This window comes from Pimephales promelas, chromosome 8 (assembly GCF_988280905.1).
Source record: "Pimephales promelas chromosome 8, fPimPro1.hap1.1, whole genome shotgun sequence".
Lineage (NCBI taxonomy): Eukaryota > Metazoa > Chordata > Actinopteri > Cypriniformes > Leuciscidae > Pimephales > Pimephales promelas.
The window spans coordinates 19,113,316-19,137,393 of NC_142776.1; the positions used below are offsets into that span (position 1 = coordinate 19,113,316).

Below are 24,078 nucleotides of genomic sequence, written 5' to 3' on the forward strand. Positions count from 1 at the left end.
TCCAAGTAATGTTGCAACTAAAGCTTTGAAGTCTTACTCTAAACATCGTTTTAGTGGAAGCTGTTTGGGGTAAGTAATACTTTTATTAAACAAGGACTCATTGAATTGACCAAAAGTGACGGTAAAAGCATTTATAATGTTGCAAAAGGTTTCTACTGATTAAACACTGTTCTTTTGAATCCTGAAAACATGTATCATAGTTTCCACAGAAGTATTACGCACCAAACTGCTTTTGGTTATTAATACACAGTTTTCAGCACTGATAACAATAAGCAGTTTTCAACATAGATAAAATAACCATTATTAATAATTGAGTACCAATACAAATTGAGGAGCAAATCAGCAATGATTACTGAAGGTTCATGTGACACTGAAAACTGGAGTAATGGCCAACACATTCTCATCCCAAGACGTCTTATACAACGTTTTTGCCAAAGCGTAGACATCCAATGGACATGGCACCCTTTAGCGTCAATATATCACACACAGAGGGGGTGGGTTTAGGTCTGGGGTAGGGTTAGGGTTAGACCACTAGGGGGCGCCTTCTGCCCTATATATATCTGCGTCTCATAATGACGCTAAAGGGTGCCATGTGCGTTGGATGTCTACGCTTTGGCAAAAGTGGCGTATATGACGCCTTGGGATGAAAACGGGCTGTAATGGCTGCAGAAATAAATTACATTTTAAAATTTTAATTGTATCAATATATCTCACAATATTATCGTTTTACTGTATTTTTTAATCAAGTAAATGCAGCCTTGGTGAGAATTAAAGACTTCTTTCAACAACATTTTTTAAATATCCTTTTACATATATGCATTTAATGTCATTCCAAATGTAAGAGTTTGTGCATGACGATAACATCCTTGTGTAAAATCTTTCCCAAGCACAGCCTCCCTCCTTCTGCTCCCCTCACACATACACATATTTCCATTTTACTGCACAAATCATAAGAAACTGTTTCCTGTCCCTCTCTCTTTTCCCAGTGCCAGTGTGTTGTACAGTGTTACAGTAGACAGGCTGTGTTATCCTCTCAATAATAGAGAGAGGTGCACAGCTGTGATTTGCTCTGTAATGGCCATGGCACTGGTCCAGACTTAACCGCAGCACTGGGAAATTAAGTGAAACTGAACACCTAGCAGTGACTGTGCATACTGCTTGCACTTCATCACTCTCACTGAAAATATAACAGTACTTTCTTTTGCTTTAGTCATTTTTTTTATTCCTGAATAATGCAATATTTTTTCCCACATGAAGTATTTGTCAGAGCTGTGGTGCAGTGGACATATTGAGCGATGGTGCACATGTGGGAGATTCAAGTTTGAGTTCTGCTTGTGATATGATCTATATTCCATTCACTCTCTCTTATATATATATATATATATATATATATATATATATGAAGAGTTCAGATGCAAAAGCCTCTAAATGCCATTTGAAATTTTCTTCTAAAATGACCATTTTTATCAAGCTTGTATATTTTAGTTCAGTAATTTCACTTAAATGACTAATAGGTAATCTTCATTGCCATTTAAGTGAAATTACTAAACTTAAATAAAAGAGCTGTGGTCGGCCAATATTTGGAAGCTTTTTCACAGTCATTGTCTCGTCTTTTTTTTTGAGTTCTAAATAATTTTTGGTTGATTTATTATTTATTTTCAAATTATTTATTTATACATTTTCAAATGATTTCAAATTATGGTCATAAATGTAAGGTAAAATAAATATGAATTAAAATAAAATAAATATGAATTATTGATTAAAATAAAGTATTCATTTACACACACACACACACACACACTTAAAAATACAATTTAAATAATCATATATCCACATTGTTTTTTTTCTTTTCTTTTTCAATATATCTGCCTTTTAAAATATTAAGCCCTGCTAAAAAAAATTGTCAGCTTTTGGCCATTAAATATAATGGACATGGTCTTGGGGTTTTAATCGGAATGCATTAGTTACGACCCATCGTCTTTTCCGGGAATATAGGTTCTGGTGACGTTAGATGATGCAGTGGAATGTTCTTTTGGCAGCGCAGTAAGATCCCGACTCATTAAGGAGTCTTGCTTCTGTGCTTTTGATTAAGAGCTGTGTCTGTGACCATTCCTGCAGCCCTGTACATCAAGACAGCTTTTTCCTTGCGGTGAGAGAGCTGAGACATAAGAGATATTTCCATGGATCTCAGTGTCCTTATCTAAAGAGTTCAGGGAGACGGATTCTCTCGACTTCAAACACACTTGCATTGAAAGTGCTGCTACAGACAGCAAACCAGCCCAGTCAGAGAAACCCTTTCAAGCCTGCAATCTGCTCCCTCCATCACTGCCAACTCCACAAAGGCCTGGCTGGAAGGTGGTAGTCTGATACCCTTACGGCAAGCGGCAGAGAATGGCCGTGTTTTGACACGGGCCGCTTGGGCGGTAATCCTTTAGTTCCAAGTTAACGTACTCCTTCATCTCAAAGGAAAAAAAACTGCAATGATCTCATCAGTCTCTGCAGTGACCTAAGAATCAAAGTACCAGAACCTTTCTCTCTGCCGCCAGGCCTATATGTGTGTGCGCGTGGATGGATGGAGCGGGAAACAAAGCATTCATTCTGTGGCAGTAGATGTGATAAGGGCTATAAGTATAGTGTGTTCTGGAGAGAAACTCTGTAGGCCGATAAGAGAAGAATTACTCTATGGCGCATTTGCACTAGATTAGATGCACTACTCAGAATGTGAATAAATATACCAGCTCGAGGAGATTGGAGCAGTGCTTCTCAACTGGTTTTGCAGACTTGCAAATTTAACCCATACACTACCACATGTTGTTGAAAGGAGACTGTTATGCTCACCAAGGCTGCATTTAGGTGATCAAAAATACAGTAAAAATAGTAATATTATATTATAACCTTTATTTTACCAGGAAAGAAGCACATTGAGATTAAGAATCTCTTTTAAAGAGCCCCTATCATAGCATTTGAAATGTTCCTATTTTTGTTTTAGGAGTTCCCAAAAACAGTTAAATGTGCATGCAAGGATAAAAAAACATTTGTCTTATAATATGCATTTATTTTTAACTGATTTGCTCAGCAACTCCCAAATGATTCGTTCGACAATTCATTTTCCGAAAACACCTCCTTTGAGTGACACGAATCTGCGACGATTGGTCACATGACCCAGTCAGTTGTTATTGGTAAACCGTAGGCAGAGAAAAATTGTAAATATTGTTTGAACAAACGTGTCAGAAAAAGTGCACTTTCCACACGGTCCCTTACTCGCGTCTCTGTCAAGAGCAAGCTTTCCCCGTGAAACTCTAAGTCGTTTAGGAGGTAATTGCAATTTTTCAATGAATGTCTGGTGAATATCAAAAACAAAACTAACTTTACCCTGCTTAGAAGCTGCGCGGAGTGTACACAACACACACAACACAATAACTATATTGTACATGCTACAGAAAACGTAACAGCAAACATTATTAATTTTACTTACAGATTCGGAGGAAGACAAACCTGATCCATATACACTGGATTGCAAATATTACTCGTTACAAATATGAACTCTGACCACTGATTCTTCACATGCTCGTCCCTGGACAATGGAAACAAGTGGCTGAACTGTCTTTGCAATGTAGAAAACAGCGTCTTCTCGACATGATGCGATTCAGCTGAAGTATTTGAATGTGTTCTAGAAGTCACTTCAAGTTTACACTTCCGTATGCGCGCGCAGTTGTTGGGAGCGGCCAATGACCTATCTACGTCACGATGTACCAGCTAATGACTCGTTTCAAAAACAATTCATTTCATAGACTCAGAGTCGACTCTCACTTTTGAAAGACAATAACTTAATATACGGTGCACTTTCAGATATAAATCTTTGCAGGATGTTTTCATTCCCTTAGAGCTATATTCCACACTACATGAACAGTCATTTTCAAAAATCCATGATAGGGTCTCTTTAAAAGAGCGTCCTGGCCAAAAATGAAAGACACAGCACATTTGAGTGTAACAAATAACATCCAACAACACATACACTTATAGACACACAAGCAACTCTAATAAAATTTCAATATCAAATACATAACTAGGTAAAACATCTACAGCCCGATGTTTCATTCTCCAAATCATTTAAAACTATTTTAAAAGTGTCCAGCAAGACCAGTTTCCTCAGTTTCAATGTACTTTGCAAACAATTCCAGGCAGAGGGAATTGTGAAATGTTATTACAAATTAAAATAACCATTTTTCTATTATCATAAACGATTAAAAAGTTTATTTATTCCTGTGATGGTAATGCTGAATTTTCGGCAGACATCACTTATGATTTTCAGCAGCATTATTAACATTGATAATACTATTTTTGTGAAAAGCATGATTGTTTTCAACATTGAAGGCATGTCATGCAAACTGTGCAGGTTTGTGGCTCATTTCTACAAACCACAGATGAATTTGTGGCAATTTGTGTTGATACAACTCTATGGTTTAACGTCACAACAACAAAAAACAATATGCCAAACATTAGTTACTTCCCTTCTAAAAGTTGACAAGTATGGGGCTTTCAATGGCTGATTCTGATTCTAAAAGAAGGATAGCAAAATATGTGGTTCTTGATCCACCAGTTGAGTACCACCAGACTAAAGGAAGCTTGCAAGGGCAAAAAAAAGCCATTTAAATGTATCAAGAGAGGCAAAAAAAGATATGAATAACTTAATAGAAGAAAAATAGTAAACAATTGTACAGGTGATTAAATACCAGTAATAAAAACAGTTTTGTGGTCAGAACTCAAGTTATCTTAAGTTATAATTAATGTGACAACAGGTGAAATCCTGTAGTATATTTGGTATTTGTTGTGGTCTACTACTCTATGCAAACCAGTATCGACATACTTTTGGTCTTTCACCATCCGGTACAGAGCCATGGGACTTATCAGACGTTTACAGGGTGTGGCATTTCCCTTGTCAAAACTGTTTGTGTCACAAAAATAACCACGTTCTATCTTTTGACAAACAAGCGTAGTTTTCTCTTAGCAACTTGAGGGCAAACAGCGGATAGCCCGTGTCTCTTATCCCTCTCTGAGTGTGTGATTCCACAGCATGGCTGAAAATAAACAAAGTCAAGCCAGTTTAATCTAACTCACAGGCCATCTTTGTCTAATCAATTTAGCGAAAGTTAAACATCAAACACCAGCTCTTGGCCGCGGCTCAGCGTGAGGCAGAGCGGATGATTGTTTTATCAGGTGGAATTCTTAGATAGAGGGACTGGAGCCTCGCAAACCCAAACAGGAGATTTTGAAGAGGTGGAGGGGACGGTGGCAACATTGCCACCTCCAGCCTGAGAATCTATCTCAACGATTGCCAAGTGAATCTAATGCTATTCTCCATTGTTTTAACAAAAAATTGATCAATTAAAAACACATACACAATATCTGTTTTGTTCTTTGATTCTTTTATAATATTCACATTCTGCATTAACAAACAGAATGTTTGGTTGTAGCACAATGTAGTGCTGAGTTTGCTTAGCCTACAAAAAAAGGCTTATTAATGAATTTTAAGGCATCCTTCTATTAATTGTCTAATAAAAACTTATAAAAATCCTTAAATGAACATATAAACTCATAGATCGTATCTTAAAGGGACGATGTGTAGGAATTTCTCCCATCTAGTGGTGAAAAGCCAGCAGCCATATCACCCTGTAGCCCAAGACTGGTTGCCCACTGAAGCTAAGCAGGGCTGAGCCTGGTTAGTACCTGGATGGGAGACCTTCTGAGAAAACCAGGTTGCTGCTGGTAGAGGTGTTAGTGAGGCCAGCAGGGGGTGCTCACCCTGTGGTCTGTGTGGGTCCTAACGCCCCAGTATAGTGATGGGGACACTATGCTGTCAAAGAGCACCGTCCTTCGGATGAGACGTTACACTGCATGAAAAGTGGGGTTTTCGTCCCCGTAAACTGCCGGAAATCTCCCTAATTTTCGGCAGTTAACGACAATTTACAGACTGTGAACGTCGCGTTCGTCTGTGCCACATATTGACGGAAACGAACCATGACGTATACATGGAGCGCTCGCGGAGGTGTGAATGGCCCTAATTAGCATATGAATAGCAGCACTAAACCGAGGTCCTGACTCTCTGTGGTCATAAAAAATCCCAGGATGTCTTTCGAAAGAGTAGGGGTGTAACCCCGGCATCCTGGCCAAATTTGCCCAGTGGCCTCTGTCCATCATGGCCTCCTAATCATCCCCATATACACCAATTGGCTTCATCACTGTCTCCTCTCCACCAGTAAGCTGGTGTGTGGTGAGCGTTCTGGCGCAATATGGCTGCCGTCGCATCATCCAGGTGGATGCTGCACATTGGTGGTGGTTGAGGAGATCCCCCCCTCTATGTGAAGCGCTTTGAGTGTCCAGAAAAGCGCTATATAAATGTAACGAATTATTATTATTATTATTATTATTATTAAAATGTATTTTGCATTCAAACAAATTGTGCTCCTTAGCGCCTCGCTTTTTCAAATGCACATTGTATACGGTAGCTATTATGCGCCAAAAAGCAATGACAGTGTGTCTTCTAATGGTACGTTCACACCGGACGCGAATAGCGCGTCAGGCGCGAATGATTTCCATGTTAAGTCAATGCAAAGACGTGTTACGCGTGTAAAAAATTCCTGCGGCGCGAATGAGGCATGGAGCGCGGCGCGGAAGACGCGAATACGCTTCATTCGCGCGTCAAGTTGGCGCGAATGGCGCGAATTGAGCGTCTGGCGCGTTAAGCACGAATGATTTAGTTAGTGCCATTTGTGCATTCACGCGTTTGACGCGAATTCGCGTCTGCCACTCGAGTTGAAAAATCTGAACTTTGGCGTGAATTCGCGCCGCGTTAACCAATCAGGAGCCTAGCTGCTTGCTCACGTGGTGAAGTGTCTGGATGCTTCAATAAATTATTTTGTAATAGGAGGGATTATGCACAACAAAGCAAATATTTTATCATTTAAAACATTATTTCTATATACGAGACATGTTCATTTTGTATTGAATGTTATTTATTCCATATCTACATTATATGAAATAGTATTATGATGTAAAGACAATCAACATATGTGCATAAGTTCGTGTCCGGACGTGAGAGAGAAAAAAAATCACAGGACAAGTTAATAACTTTTGGAAGCTGGCTCTATTTATCATCAAAGCAAAAATAAATGACAGCTAGATTAGATGGATGAGGGCGAGGGTGATCCTCGCTCCGATGCGGGACAACAGGTCATCAAACTGGGCGCGGGACAGGCGTAAATACCGCTGACAGCGGCCGTCATCCAGCGCAGCTCCTGGAGCGAGCAAATGGTGAAACTCGCCAAATGGTTCACCTCCGAAAGGTCCGGTGGACACAAATATACGGCGACGATGATCCCCACACCACTGTTCTGCTCTCCAGAGTAAATACAGGGCTGTGACTCTCTCAATGAATGCTCGGTCGACATAAAAACAATGGCCGGCAACGGATTTCGATTCTGACGTCAACGATCTATTTTGGACTTTTCTGTCGACGAGGATTTGCAATGCAGCCTTTTAAACTGGCCGGGGCAGTGACAAGCGCCTCTCACTGCTCTGCTCCTCCGTTTCTGCAGCTTTCAGTTACGTCACGCTGGCTCTGAGCGAAAAAACGCTGTGGAAACGCGTTAGCCTTGTACTTTTTGTCCCTCTCTTCTATTAAAGTTTTTCAAGATGGCGGAACTACATGGAAGCCTCCGTGGACCTACCCGTCCCATGTCTTTAAAGATAATAAATTCTTCGTTTACGAGGATAAGTCAGATAATTGGCAGAGGTATTTGTACACCATTGAGGACACATTTATGAATAAAAATATTGATTTAAAATAATATAAGTACACATTGTCCTTTTAATTAAGTGGATTTTGTATAAAAAATGCAAAAATTTTGGATAACTGAGAAGACTGAGATCCGTCGTTGTAAATGTTTTATGTTCAAATAAATTTGGTTGCAACTTTCAGTTCACTGTGACTTAAAAAATATGATTTTTTTTTTTTGCCTTTTTATAGCAAAAATATAATGGGTCTTAGGCAACTGTTTGATAAATTCACCCCTGTGCAAAAAAAACAAAAAAAGAAAAGAAAAAAAAGTGCATGTTCATCATAAAGCGAAACCTTTCTGTTCTCTTTAAAGAGGTCAAGTGTGTGTTTGTGCACCTAACACACATAGAGGCTTACGACTATCAGATCTATCTTCCAAACTTGCCCTAAAATCATACAAGCACACACAAACACACAGCATGATGGCTATCGGTTACCCACGTGCTCTGGAGTGTCTGCACAGAGGACTGATGAGGCAGACATATCTGTGTGTTTGCACGCTTAGATACCGGCAGATAGACATCACAGTGTACTAAATGGGCTTTAGGTTGAGGTCACAGATCACTGAGCAGTAGTGATAACAGCGCACCACAGATTGATCTGACCCTCAATCTTTACCTCATTTATTCTTCTTCAGCCATGCAGAAAGAACCAAGATGCACAACACGCACAAAGAATTGTTCGCACAGCTCTACATTGTTTCAAACAGAGTGCAGTCAAATTGAGTCGTAGCGAAGATCATGTACAGACACATGGCAGTGATTTTATCAAATTTACAAGAAAATCTCTTGACAGCACAAATCTCTGCTTTGCTAAGCAAAGTTAAGTGTGTTGCTCTGACACAGTCACAGAGAATGTGCAAACATTGCTTTAGTTTGAGAAAGCAAACCATAAATAACTGAAAGAGTTGTTTTCAAGATCTACTGTTTTTCTTTTTGTGTTTAGTTAAAATTGCCTTTGTGAATTTTCGCAGTATATGGAAGACTGTTTCCACATCTGAGATACAGTTTAAAATAGATTGCAATCACAATTCAGATACGGTATATATACAAACCCAATTCCATAAAAGTTGGGACACTGTACAAATTGTGAATAAAAACAGAATGCAATGATGTGGAAGTTTCAAATTTCAATATTATATTTAGAATACAACATAGATGACATATCAAATGTTGAAAGTGAGACATTTTATATTGCCATGCCAAATATTGGCTCCTTTTGGATTTCATGAGAGCTACAAATTCCAAAAAAGTTGAGACAGGTAGCAATAAGAGGCCAGAAAAGTTAAATGTACATCTAAGGAATAGCTGGAGGACCAATTTGCAACTTATTAGGTCAATTGGCAACATGATTGGGTATAAAAAGAGCCTCTCAGAGTGGCAGTGTCTCTCAGAAGTCAAGATGGGCAGAGGATCACCAATTCCCCCAATGCTGAGGCAAAAAATAGTGGAGCAATATCAGAAAGGAGTTTCTCAGAGAAAAATTGCAAAGAGTTTGAAGTTATCATCATCAACAGTGCATAATATCATCCAAAGATTCAGAGAATCTGGAACAATCTCTGTGCATAAGGGTCAAGGCCGGAAAACCATACTGAATGCCCGTGATCTTCGGGCCCTTAGACGGCACTGCATCACACACAGGAATGCTACTGTAATGGAAATCGCAACATGGGCTCAAGAATACTTCCAGAAAACATTGTCAGTGAACACAATCCACCGTGCCATTCACCGTTGCCGGCTAAAGCTCTATAGGTCAAAAAAGAAGCCATATCTAAACGGGAACCAGAAGCGCAGGCGTTTTCTCTGGGCCAAGGCTCATTTAAAGTGGACTCTAGCAAAGTGGAAAACTGTTCTGTGGTCAGACGAATCAAAATTTGAAGTTCTTTTTGGAAAACTGGGACGCCATGTCATCCGGACTAAAGAGGACAAGGACAACCCAAGTTGTTATCAGCGCTCAGTTCAGAAGCCTGCATCTCTGATGGTATGGGGTTGCATGAGTGCGTGTGGCATGGGCAGCTTACACATCTGGAAAGGCACCATCAATGCTGAAAGGTATATCCAAGTTCTAGAACAACATATGCTCCCATCCAGACATCGTCTCTTTCAGGGAAGACCTTGTATTTTCCAACAAGACAATGCCAAACCACATAGTGCATCAATTACAACATCATGGTTACTGAAATGGCCAGCCTGCAGTCCAGATCTTTCACCCATAGAAAACATTTGGCGCATCATAAAGAGGAAGATGCAACAAAGAAGACCTAAGACAGTTGAGCAGCTAGAAGCCATTATTAGACAAGAATGGGACAACATTCCTATTCCTAAACTTGAGCAACTTGTCTCCTCAGTCCCCAGACGTTTGCAGACTGTTATTAAAAGAAGAGGGGATGCCACACAGTGGTAAAAATGGCCTTGTCCCAACTTTTTTGAGAGGTGTTGATGCCATGAAATTTAAAATCAACTTATTTTCCCCTTAAAATTATGCATTTTCTCAGTTTAAACATTTGATATGTCATCTATGTTGTATTCTAAATATAATATTGAAATTTGAAACTTCCACATCATTGCATTCTGTTTTTATTCACAATTTGTACAGTGTCCCAACTTTTATGGAATTGGGTTTGTACAAAAAATATCAAAAACAGCTTGTCACTGGGGCAGTGTCATCATAGAGACATCTTTGTTGCTTAGTTTTCTTTATACCTTGCCATATTTGCAAGAAAAATCTGCAATTTTAAAATATTAAGTTGTATTGTAAGAAATAAAGTTCCAATTGCAGTAAATAAAATCACAATTAACATCAATGGTAGTGGAAATTCTCTAGAGCAATTTTGATACCACATTAAAAAAAACAAATATAGTACTGTAACATTCTTTAAGTTATTACAGTAAGTAACTCTTAAGTAAAATCTCTGCCTAATTGGTAATTTATATTGACCAAACTGTAGAAAGACTGTTTTTGTTTGTATTTATTTGTATTTTAGTCCCAAATTTGTTGCAACACACCAGTACATTTGACATCCCTAAAAGTGACTAGTTATCTGATCACCAACTTTTTCTTAGTTTCCCCATTTCTCCATGAAATATTTCATATCGTTTGTCCATCATCTTCTTTAATAGCCCTGCCTTTTCTCACGGACATCTCCCATTCCCCAAAACTTCATGTCATGGACTGAGTGAACGCTGTGAATGTTATGTTCATCAAGGCTTAATGTTTGGCTTATCTTGCATTATTTGGCATCTAATTAGAGGATGTTTAGTGAACTAAAAGTTTGGGAGGACTATCGGTCACATAACAAGCTCTGTCAATATAGTCAACACCCTTCCCTCTGAGCAAGGAATTGCTGTCAGCAACAAAAGAAAGATTTATGTTAACACTAGAAGTGCCAGAATTCCAAAACTACTAGAACGGCCACAAACGGTCATTTTGACCGTTAGATTCAAAACAGTGTTGATGAATAATTTTCGTAATTATTTTTGTCAACCATATTTTTTCAAAGACGAAAACGAGACGATAACTAAATAAAAACTAGGTTTGAATGACAAAAACTATGACGAAAACGTTAGATAGTGACGATTTGCGACGCGGTCAAGGCTATAATAATAGGACTCGCAGAACTAGTGAACAGCCCATGCAGCAAAACAAACAGCGCAGGACAGGGCAGCAGAGCTCACCAGGATCATCCGACATAAATAGAACATCTGGATCCGCCGTGTCTGATGATAGCAGCCGTCTCTTTTTTCTTGATGTGGACTCTGACTCTGAATCACTCTCTGATGAGGAGGAAATGTTAACTTGCACCCACGAAACGTCGCTGTCACTTTCCACCTCCGATTGTTCCCCTGCATCCGAATTATAGATAACTGTAGTCCGGTTTTATTTGCTTATTTCTGATCAACAACTAATGTAGAAATTATTATATAGCAAACACTGCTACAGAGGTGACCGGACGTACCATTCTGTTGACAGTTGAGAGAGAACACGATCAATCGCGGGATATTTAACAAAAAATACCGCAAAATTCAGTGCGGTCAATATGACCGTCTATGGCCGAAATAGGTAAATATGTTCATTTTTTTTGTTTTGCCTTACGTTTACGTAACTTAATTTATATGAAAAGCATTTTAAATGAAAATACAGACAATTTTAGGAAAAGTCAGGTACCAGCAGGATTTTATTATTTTTTTCAACAAAGTTATTATAGATATAAAATTCAAAACGGTCAAAATGACCGTTGTGGCCGTTCTAGTGTTAAGGAGTACAAGAAAGCAGGAATTATGAAGGTTTCACATCCAAATACACAGGAACTGCATGGTCTCCGCACAGGAACTGTAGTGTCTTGCTGACACTGTTAATTGATTTGTTGATTTGAATGATAGGTTGCTGGTGTGTTAAATGACATGGTGTGATCGGTTTCCCATCACCTCCTGCAGTGATGATAGCCTCTGGGGTGGGTTTGTACGGGGAGGTGCAGCTGTCTCCTATCAGAGCCTGTTGTTTCTTTGTAACTCAATCTGGCCGGACGGGCCCAAGCAACACCATCAGACAGCGGTTAGTGCAGTGACCTGTGAAATCAGGTCCAGACTTATACTCTGGGCTTCACACTGGCAATGCCTTACTTTTTATCTCTTGAAACATGATCATTTCAACCAGTCCGTTCTTCTGAGGCCTGGATTTGGTCAGGTTTGCAATTCAGTGTTAGTTCCAGTGGTGACACTGTAGGTTGAAGAGGGCTGTAATGTGTTTTCCACCGCAATGGTGCTGTTGCTGGTGCCATCGTTGGTACTCAACAGGGGGGGGTCATCTCATATTTCTGCCAACTTAACAATGATGACCTAATCGAGTATGTTACAATCTGCCAAGTCACCTGTTCTATCCATCGTTTGTTGATTGGATGTGGGCATAAGGGCTGTAGTCAAGACCACCTTTGTCGAGTCCAAGACGAGTCCAAGACCAGGACTAGTCGAGTCCAAGTCAAGACTGAGTCCAAGTCAAGACCGAGTCCAAAAAGGTTCGAGTCTGAGTCAAGACCGAGTCCAGGACAGGGGGGAAAAAAGTCTTCAGGGCCTGAATTTCGTTTTTGCCAAACAAAATTATTAAATTTATCTTGCCTAAATGCACTCATTGCATTTTTTACAATGGGGTAATGTTGTTAAGAATTTACACAACACAAGGCTTGATTTAAATTGTTCAATTAAATTGGAAAAAGTTACAAAAATAAATACAATAAAGATACAAATAAAGACAAATAAAGAGAAACGTTTTTGAATAGGTCTAACACTAGTATTCATAGACAGAAACTGAATAAAGTAATCAAATGGAAAATAACACTGGATAGTATTTTAGTCCTGAATAAATTAAACACATAGGCTATTAATCCTGATTCCTTTAACTTAAAGCTCTCTTTTGTTGTTTTTGACGACAAAATTAATGACCGACACATGGTTACTGTCACTTTAAGAGCTAGTGCATGGATTCTCTGTTCATTATACTGGCATGCGTTTTATGCTTATTAAAGACAAAACCGACCATGTTTAGACCAGTATACTCACGAAGACCGAAATTGACACAGTTTTGAGTTAGGGCTGTGCAAAAAAATCGATTCACATTTGAATCGCGATTCAATCTTTACCGATTCAGAATCGACTCATAGAATTCCAAAAATCGATTCATATATATAGGCTATATTTTTTAATGGCGTGCAGGGGCGGAGTGGCAATCGGGTGAGTCGGGACTTTTACCGGTGGTCCGGTAGTGTTTCTATGGTTTCGAGGCTGCGAGGGTCGGTCTGATAAATAGTTATTGCAAGTTCTTGCCGCCCGCTGGTCAAACTGTGCAGCCACTCTGCTCAACCCGTAAATAAATGCATCGATCCGCAGATCTTATGTTTGAGTTCTGTAGATCTTTTGCCAAGCGTGTCAGAGGTTACGGGTTCTAAACCGCACTCGTATAGTTTTCTCTCTCTCTCATCACAACCGAATATGTTCATCACGTTTGTGTGCATTTTATTTTGTGATTTCACCGGAGTCTCCACAAGGGCGATAGATTGAAGCGCGCGTCCGAGAGAAGACTGCGCGCGCCACAGAGAACCATAGACAGTAAAAGAGAACACTGTATCCATGACACTGATCGCAGCGGACACGAGCGCTCAGCTTGATTTCAAAAACAACAGGTCTCTTATTTAATAGCGAACTAAATGATTGCTCTGCTAGTTAACTGGAGATACCCGCAAATTAGGCTACGTGCCTATGAACGACTTCACTGGATCTAAACAAATCAATCTAACCATAGATGTTACCAGTAGCGGTGGCTTTTTTAAATCTATTTAAAATATTTTCGCAAGGGTTCTATGAAATTAGTATATATTTTTAGGAAGTTCAATGTGCCCAGTCGAGTTCACATTTCAACAGTTAACCTGGTAGCTGAAGTAGGCCTACTCCTTAAACCACATTTAGCATAATTGTTTGTTTGATCTGACTACAGCACTTTAAAGCTAAATGTAAAAGCTTTTTATTTAAGTTTTATTTTAAACTTGAATTAAATGTATTCAAAAGCTGGCCAAAGCTTGGCACTTCGCACTTTTTAGTTGCAAAAGTTTTTTATTTTTGTATGAAGACATATAAAGTAATATCAAACTTTTCTTTTAAATGATGTCTATTGCAATCAATCACATTGGAAAAAGTAAACTACATTTATATAGACCTGCGAATCGTTTTTTGAATCGAGAATCGTTTTTGAATCGAAAATCGATTTTGAATCGAATCTTGACACAAAAAATCGGTATCGAATCGTGACATTTTCTGAATCGTGCACCCCTATTTTGAGTGTTAAAGCAATATACGTAGCTAATCCGTAATAAAAATAACTGTTGTTACTGGCCAGCTGTTCTTGAGGTGGATTTTCTATGAATGTGCGCATAGTCATCCCAGAGAGTGCGCGAGGACTGATAGTTTAAAATTGCTTGAATGTTAAACTGGTAAGACTTAAAAAGACGTGCAAATGGTAAGCTTTATTCACGATGCACTACTGGCCCGAATGCAAGTGAATATTCTGTCATGTCCCGACTCCTGAACGCGAGTGTGTAGTAGCCTATCGCATAGGGTAGGCCTTCCACAACACATGAGAGAAGAGAAGACGCGGCACCGCCAAACACTCACGCTGTTTGTGACATTGCGTCTGGTAGATAGTTATTAAAAGAATGATTTGATTTTATCAAATCTGTGTGGATTACGATTGCGGGAATATCCCACATTATAAACGGGAGACCTGCAGGAATCATTAACACTAGAACCGTTTTTAAAATTGACCGTTTTTAATTTTATATCTACAATAACTTTGTTGAAAAAAATAATAGAATCCTGCTGGTACCTGACTTTTCCTAAAATTGTCTGTATTTTCATTTAAAATGATTTTCATATAAATTAAGTTACGTAAACGTAAGGCAAAACAAAACAAATGAACATATTTACCTATTTCGGCCATAGACGGTCATATTGACCGCACTGAATTTCGCGATATTTTTTTTGTTAAATATCCCGCGGTTGATCGTGGTCTCTCTCTCAACTGTCAACAGAAAGGTCCGTCCGGTCACCTCTGTAGTGGTGTTTGCTTTATAATAATTTCTACATTAGTTGTTGATCAGAAATAAGCAAACAAAACCAGACTACAGTTATCAATACTTGCGTTATATATCATCAGAGAGTGATTCAGAGTCAGAGTTCACATCAAGGAAAAAGAGACGGCTGCTATCATCAGACACGGTGGATCCAGATGTTCAATTCATATCGGATGATCCTGGTGAGCTCTGCTGCCCTGTCCTGCGCTGTTTGTTTTGCTGCATGGGCTGTTCACTAGTTCTGCTAGTCCTATTATTATTATTAGCCTATTGACCGCTTCGCATATCGTCACTATCTAACATTTTCGTCATAGTTTTTGTCATTCAAACCTAGTTTTTATTTAGTTATCGTCTCGTTTCCGTCTTTGAAAAAATGTGGTTGACGAAAATAATTACGAAAATTATTCGTCAAAGAAATAAACACTGTTTTGAATCTAACGGTCAAAATGACCGTTTGTGGCCGTTCTAGTAGTTTTGGAATTCTGGCACTTCTAGTGTTAAAAGTGTGCGCAACACCCAGTAACTATAGTAACAGCATGAGAAGATGCGCTCCGTTGTAGTGAGCACTTGGTCGGTTAATTTGGGCATTTTCTAACTTAACGTTACCCTGATAGGCTAGTAATAAATGAACACACACAAAAATGTTAGACTCGGTCGAGATCTAAAGCCATATTTGGCAAGACCAGTGACAAGTCCGAGTCCGAATACCAGCGAGTCCTTAGAAAAACGGTCTCGAGTCCGGACAGCCACTACAGCCCTGGTGGGCATTGCACCAAAATTGGAGGCAGATAAATGCAACTTTGCAGCTTTCTAACGTTAGTAATAGAAACAACTAATTAAAATGAGTAGTAGCTGGTTGAGGACCAGCAGGTATAAGAAAAACTTTTATTTCAGTGGCACCTTGTCAGTGGAAAGAGTGTGTGTGTGTGCATGTCTGTACATGCAACATAGAAGGATGAACTCTTTTCTGTATGAATGTATATGATATTCAATTACTGTAGAAATCCAGGGTATATTGTTCAGTTTAGTGCATGCTTTACAGATGCATTACAGCATCGCAGATGAAATTTCACAGAACCTGTGCGGTGTGGGACTAATCAACGCTTCCCAGCATTGCCAATGTGTGATGCGGAGTATGAGCTCACCCTGGAGAGCTGGGTTTTTAGCTCGTAATTTGCTTCTCACCTTGGAGCAGTTTTGGAACGGCAGCATGACTGTGTTTGTGCCTCCTCTTAATGACTCACTTGTTTTGGAATTGTTTCTGTCTGATTCTGAAATTCCACGATTTTTACAACCAGGAGAGTTCGGACTCTCTTTGTGCCCCTCTCCTTATAACTCCCTGCATCCCTTTATTCAGACAAAACTTTATTCCCGTTTCTTGGTGAAAAGCATAGTTCACCCAAAATTGAACATTGTCATCATTTACTCACTTTTATTTATCTTCGAAACAAAGGTTGCTCTGCTTGACGCACAAGAACAAACCTCATTGGTTCGCATATCTAGCATGTTTGAGCTCTTGCTTACCATTTTTGTTTTAGGTTTGTACATTTTATCAATGTTTATATTTAAGATAAAATCCTGACATAAGTATAAAGTCATCATGTCTCGATTGATTTCTTTTACAGTCTCTATGCACTTTCTGAAGCATTAACATTTTTATGTAATAAACTTTCTTTGGAGGGAGAGACATCTCTTAGGTTTATGTTTTAAAGATGAATTAAGGTCTTATGGGTTAAGAACAAAATGAAGATGAGTAAATGGTGACAGTATTTTCATTTTGGGGTGAATAACTCCTTTAATTATACAGCAAATTGATCCATTTATCAGTTTCGTTTTTTCCTCCCCACTCAAAATCTTTCCATGCAGGTAGGATTTGTTTGTGAACGTTTGCTCAGACTGAGCCAAGAGGGAGGCTTGGGTAGATAGGCCTATTGGATGCTTATTGAAAATTTTCCACTGAGTACAGACATTAGGAAGGCAAGTGAGCGGGAAAAAAACAGTGGAACAAAAAGCGATGGTCTGAGTTTGCTCTGTGCCCTTTTGTGATGCGCACTTTGTAATATCTTCCATTCTCTGCTCTCCAAAGACCCCACTTTTATGATTATTGCCGCACTTTTATTTTGCTCGTTTTGCTCTTATTTACTCCAGCGTCCTCCCTAGGCTCAAATCTGCGGGGGAGATGATCATTACGCAGCTCCAAACCTTGGTCAGAGCACACTTAAGATGTCATTGTCATTTAGGGTAGGACGTAAACACATCACAGTTCAATCCAAGAATACATCTGCTTCCTTTAAAACAAAATAAGGTTTATTGCTCTTTTGTAATTTAGTTTTGTTGGACTTACGCACTGATCTTGACTGTTCCAAATGGCATCCTCGGCCCTAACCAAGTTACGCCAGAAAGGTGTATTGAGGACACATTGCAGCTACATAGAAGATGCTATTGAGGATCTTTGAAGTCATACACAGTAATGTACAGTAAATTACTATATTAAGTTTACAATTTGGTAATGTAGTTTTGCTAAAGGCAGGTCAGGAGCACAAGGTACTATTGAGCACCATTTTCACCATAATATGAAAATGTGACAGCCTGTGATGTTGTGGACACACAAGAGAAAGTCATAAGGACGCATGTCCACATCAAGTGTCTCATTTAGGGCATGCCTTTTGAGCTACCCTGAATAATGTATAGTAAATAAATGGGGTCATGAGGTATTTCAACAAGAAGTTTGGTTATCCACCATTAACATAAATCTAAGTTATAAGAAATGGTTTGGTTGGACGTGACCTTCTGGGTCTGAATGTTGCAGTCAAGGGAAAAAAAAAATGAAATGATTCAATGTTTCAGTTAAAAATAATAATAATAAAGTTTGCATATGCAGTTCAATCGAACTTTTCCTTATCTTACACACTACGTATCTGCATCAAAGCAATGTCTTTGAAGATGTGTTTGACTGGATCTAAGATAATATCATTTCCAAATTAAGTTTACAGTGTCTGATTGCTTAACTTACTAATTTGTTTAGCCAATAATTTGACACTGGCTGTTTTGATGTAGTCGTGGGAGTATGTTCTCAAGTGTGTAATAATATTAGCCTGAGAAAGGGCCAAATGTGAATGGAACTATTTCAAACTATATTAAAAATATCCTGGATGTCCTTTGAGAGTTTGAAAGAATGGTTCAGTCCAAAATAATAATAAAAAAAATTGACACACAATTTGACATTTTGTTGACCACAAGAAACTGTTTCAAACTATATGAAATACACATGGTATAATAATCGTAATAAAGTCTGTCATCATTTACTTCTTTACCTGCATCATATTATTCCAGGACAAATATTGAAGAATGTACAGGACTGTTCACTCGTTCCATGCAAATACAATGCAACTTCCAAGCTTCCAAAGAACACAAAAAATCATAAATTGTCAAAATTGTGATCTGTTATAGCAATATTAAAGCTGAGTGTGAGGAACAAACCGACATTTTAAATGTTTTTTTTTTATTTTGAAAGATTGCAAATTCAAGTGTGGGTAATCGGTCAGTGTATGAAGGATGAAGAGGCTGAGTAATAAAGCTCTAAAGGTGATGAGGCAGTGCTTGTTTGTCAGGTCAGTGTTGAGAGGTAGTTAATCAAACCATGTCTGGAATGGAGTTTGGTTTCGACCCCACTGCAGGACCTAAATCAGCAGGTTATATTTGGTCTACTGGGCCCCGTCAGAAGCTGTGAGACCGGGTATAATGCAACCAAACACCGGCTAAATGCATGAGAATCTGAAACAGATTTCTGAATACTTGAAATGACAGAATTCAAATCCACAGCTTTCTTTGTTATATATATATATATATATATATATATATATATATATATATATATATATATATATATATATATATATATATATATTGCATTTATATAATATAATATATTATTATTATTATTATTATATTTTTTCACCCACTAATAAGACTAATAATTACTTTCAGATGCATCTTAAAAGCCTTAACCACCATTAAAAATAACTAATATTTTTTTATTTTTATTTATTATTATTTTTTTTTTTGACAAAAGCACTTGTGTGTGAAAGTTCAAATACCAGTGTGGCCACATATAGTGGCCTTCCAAAGAAAAACACAGCTTTCTCAGTCGCTGTGCGATTATCAGTGGGGTGGAGACATAAATAGCACACACTCTGATAAGGAGTAACAGGCGTTCACAATGCTTCTGTAGTCATGTTTTTGGCACTAACATTACTGCAATAACAACAGAATGCAACTGAGGAGGGGGCGGAATTGAAAGAGAAAAAAGGACAGGAGAGACGTTTGGAGAATGATAGGTTTTTATGACAGTGAATTTCTCATCATTGGGCCCACAAGCCAATGTGGGGTCACCATAAATGCAAATAGAGTCAAGGGGAGGATTTCAGTAGGATTGATATAAATAAATAAAAGCTTTGCTAGCATGATTTTTATAGCCATAGGATAATCCCATAAATAAAAATAAGCAGCTTTAGTTGTGCTTAAAATATTTTTTGAGATGTAGGTTACAATGTGACCCAAGAGCAAAGGTGAACTAGAGTGACCAGATGAAGAAAATTAAAAATATTTTAAAAATCTTTAGAAATGCATGTTGATTTATAATATATATATATATATATATATATTTGTTTGTTTCAATTTCAAAAAATCATTTTCATTAATTGTTTTAAAAATATGGTATACAGTATAAACATCAAATTAAAAGTAACAACATTTTATGGATTGCAAATTTTAATGACTTATGTTTGCAGTTTTTCAAAATTAAATATACAATTTTCATTTCACTAATGTTGAATTTCCAAAATATTTTTTGAAAAGACCGACAATATCTGAGAATTCCTTCTAGCAGCAGAAGCTCTGTGGAATTTATATAGTTCAGAGCTCCATGTGTCCTTCCTGTCTTCATTGTCTTCAGCACTCTATGAATTTCATGTTTCTCTCGCTCTCATTTGACCCCTTTCTTTGCTGTGTTCAGGTGGTGTTACATCTGCGGCCCATCCAGTCCCTGCAAATGCACCAAAAACCACTGGTCTTTGTGCTGAACTCCCCTCAGCCCATCCTCTGGAAGCTTCGGACAGAGAAACTGGTCTCAGGAGTTAAACGCATCTTCCATGTGAGTCCGAGCAGCTTTATGACTCTCAAACCATCTCTCTATCATCGCTCTGTCTCTCTCTCCTTCCTCCCCATCACTGCTTCTGAGCCAACTCCATCTACATTTTCTCAGTAAAGAATATTCAGATTCTCATTCATTCTAAATCAACAAGCATCTTTAAACACACAATTCATTTACACTCTCTTTGGCTCGTCTTACCTTCCTCAAACAAACTTCTCCACTCTCCTGTCAGCAGAGGCCTTAGTCGCTCAAAGATGCATTCAGGTGTGTGTACCCAGAGGAAACACAAACACGCTCACACACACGTAAACACACCCCATGCCAACACAACCATCTTTCGGACAGAGGCTTGTGTAATTGCATCTGGCACAGGCTCACAGGTTTATATTGACTGCTGTGGATGTTCACCACGCTGCCTAAAGGATGTTTGGTGTCGAGACGCTCTGTTTCCCACTGCTTTAACCATCGCTTTTACCACAGAAACACTTATTGCTCAGTGGGTGCTCTTTATAGCTCATGAGACTTAGAGTTCTCAGATATGGATCAACTTTTTATTTGAAAAAAAAAATCAACACAAATGGGACAATTGTTGATGTAGAGTAAGAGTGTAGAGTTATTAATGTGTATAGCATGGCTCAGATTATTTGTTCTGGGAAAACTTTAATGAGAAATGTTCATGTTGAGGTCTCTGACATTGGATTTGCAGAATTTTATATATTGGCAAATTTAAAAGTCTGCAGGGATCCCTACTGAAACTCTAGAGGAGACACGTGTGAGACGACTGGACGGTTTAAGCAGAAAAATCTGAGCAGCAGGAAAGCCTCATTTATGAAACACAATCTGACCAATTCATTTTGGGACCCATCTGCATAGTTTTGGGAATGGATGTGTCCCCTCAATAGCTATGTTTACATGCACCCAAGTACTCTGTTTATAATCGTATTGATGGCTCATGTAAACACTTCAATCGAACCGATTGAGCTCAATCCGAATGAAATTACTCTGCGATTGAAAGGGAGTGGTGTAGACCTGAAATTAACCAATTAAAAGGAAGAAATAAGCATGCAAATGCATGAATATGTTTGTTTAACTTGCAAACTGCACAGTATAGACTGAATGTTTACTTTATTTATGCTAAAAAAGCTCTTTTGACATCTATCTAAAAAGAAAACTGGCATGTCATCAAGGCAAAAATAATATAATTATACTTGCGGTTGCTCCAGTGACCATATTGTGGTGGCGTTCTGAACACAATGTAATTAGATTGTGTCGTTTAGGGTTCATATAAACAGTACTTTCAGAATCTGGAATCAGTTTGGATGAATTTCTGATTGGTATTGATTGAGTTTTTCCTCACTAATCTTGCTTCTGATTTTATCATCAAGGATTTAATGTGAGCTGCTGGTAAATTAATATTACTAAGTAACCAATTATAGCACATGTTCTGAACCTAAAGGTGCATTGTGCAACATTTCATGTTAAAAATAGTTGTTTTTCTAACCCATACATGCTTAAACAATTGCCTGATGGGCTGAATGAGCCCTTCTCTGTGATTGCCTCTATAATCCTGTACAGTAAAATCAATAAGAGGGATTCGGGATGGGATGATGTCATGCACGTTCACGCTCACCTGGCTGTGTCTGGCAGGTTTGTGTATTCACCGCCATTCTCCGTATCAGCGAAGACAACTCGAGCGACAAAACTTTAGTCAACTTTCAAAAATAGAAGATGGATTCAAAGAGACCGGCTTGTAGTTCGTTCCAAACCCCAAACACGAACTCCACATAAGACAAAGAAAATAAAACTTTTGCGCTCATCCTACACAAAGTAATAACTTGTATTGTTCACGAACGTGTTTCCATAATAATACAGTCATAAGTGGATACAGTAAGCACATAAAACAGTTCAACATGGAGATCGATGGAAACAAAAACCAAAGTTTTCTACTACCTCCGTTTTCCCCTTACACACATATTTACTCAAATGCCTTTCCTTTCATATACTGTATTTAAAATGACTTGAAGATTTATAACTTTATTACCTCTGAAGACATTATTATCAGGGCCGCATTATGTCTGTAACAGAAGATTTGTGCGGCTGATGCACCTTTGGTTACGAACAGCTCGTGCAAGCGTGCATGTGGTCCATGCGCATGCACACCTCTGGTTGCAGTTTCGCCTGTCGCCAAAGGGGGTGTAGTTCTGCAAAAACTCAGAGACTTGCGCAATGCACCTTTAATAAACAAATTATAAAATGCTAAAACATCTAGATGTTATTACTGGACTGAACATAGTATTGTATATGCATCCACCTTATATTAAAGTGGACATGAAATAGAATTTCACCATACAGTACATTGTGAACAATTCATACATGCATGTTTCATATATATATATATATATATATATATATATATATTCTGACCTCCTAATTTTTTTTTTTTCTCGAAATGTCATAACCCGATCCTCTGGTGAAACTACAGTCTTCTTTCTAGTGATATATGGCAGGATTCCTGTCCACTGTCCAATCATCCAATCATTTAGTACTGTATGTTTAAACTCTGCCTCTTAATAACAGTTGACTTTAGTGTCACATTCAGATCTGCCTCCGTCCATTGAACAACCGATTAATAGATTATGTATTATAGATTAAAATATATAATAAATTAAATGACCTGTCACTATTTTTGTTACATTATGACATTAATTAACACTCATTAGATCACAACATCAATGGCATAAATCTGTTGTTTTTTTTGTTTTTGTTTTTTTCATTTTTTTCCATACATCCATGTCCATTATATCTATATCACTGCATAAGACAGTTTACCTTAGTAATCTAAAAAGAATCTCTCTTTTGTTTGTCATGGAGTTGTTCATGGAAATCATTGAAACGGCTTTTTTGTTTGAAGCAACATTACTCACAAATAAATGAAGATGAGATCAGCAACAACGATTCTCCCTGACGACATCATTGTTTTCCAGCCATCCTGTGAAATGGAGCAGAGTTACTTCACTCCTATTAGCCCCAAAATAACAAGATGACAAGATCCAGGGAGTTCCTCTTTGCGCTGAGGGAGCTCAGAGGAGAGCTGGAGGAGTGTGGGGTTGGGTGTGTGTGTGTGTGTGTGTGTGTGGGGGGGGGGGGGTGTTAAGAAAAGAAAGCCACCCACTGAATAGCCAACCACATTTAGTCAGGTTTAATGAGAAAATGAAAATGGGTTGGGAAGGATTTCTGATCATAAGCATAGCTATTGAATTAGTTCATTTGAATGGGAAATGGACTTTGTAAATGTTTTTTTTTTTTTTTTTTTTCAGCGACAGGATGTTTTTTCTCTTATTCAGAGTTAATTTCATATTATTTATATACTATTGTAGAATTGTATTCATAGTTTTAATTAGCGTTTTTTTCATGTTATATTTTTATTTTGAATAATTTTGTCATTGTTAACATTATTGTTTTTATATATTTCTA

General features: G+C 38.2%; 1 protein-coding gene across 2 annotated transcripts in view; it reads left to right on the top strand.

Annotated features, from left to right (window-relative positions):
* The window catches only part of tgfbr3 (transforming growth factor, beta receptor III), a 141,256-nt gene that overhangs the window by 60,397 nt on the left and 56,781 nt on the right, over positions 1-24,078 (top strand). For both annotated transcript variants that reach the window (XM_039691532.2, XM_039691533.2), the window contains exon 4: positions 20,467-20,604. In XM_039691532.2, the coding sequence (XP_039547466.2) occupies positions 20,467-20,604 (138 nt within the window). The remainder of the gene's footprint in view (positions 1-20,466; positions 20,605-24,078) is intronic.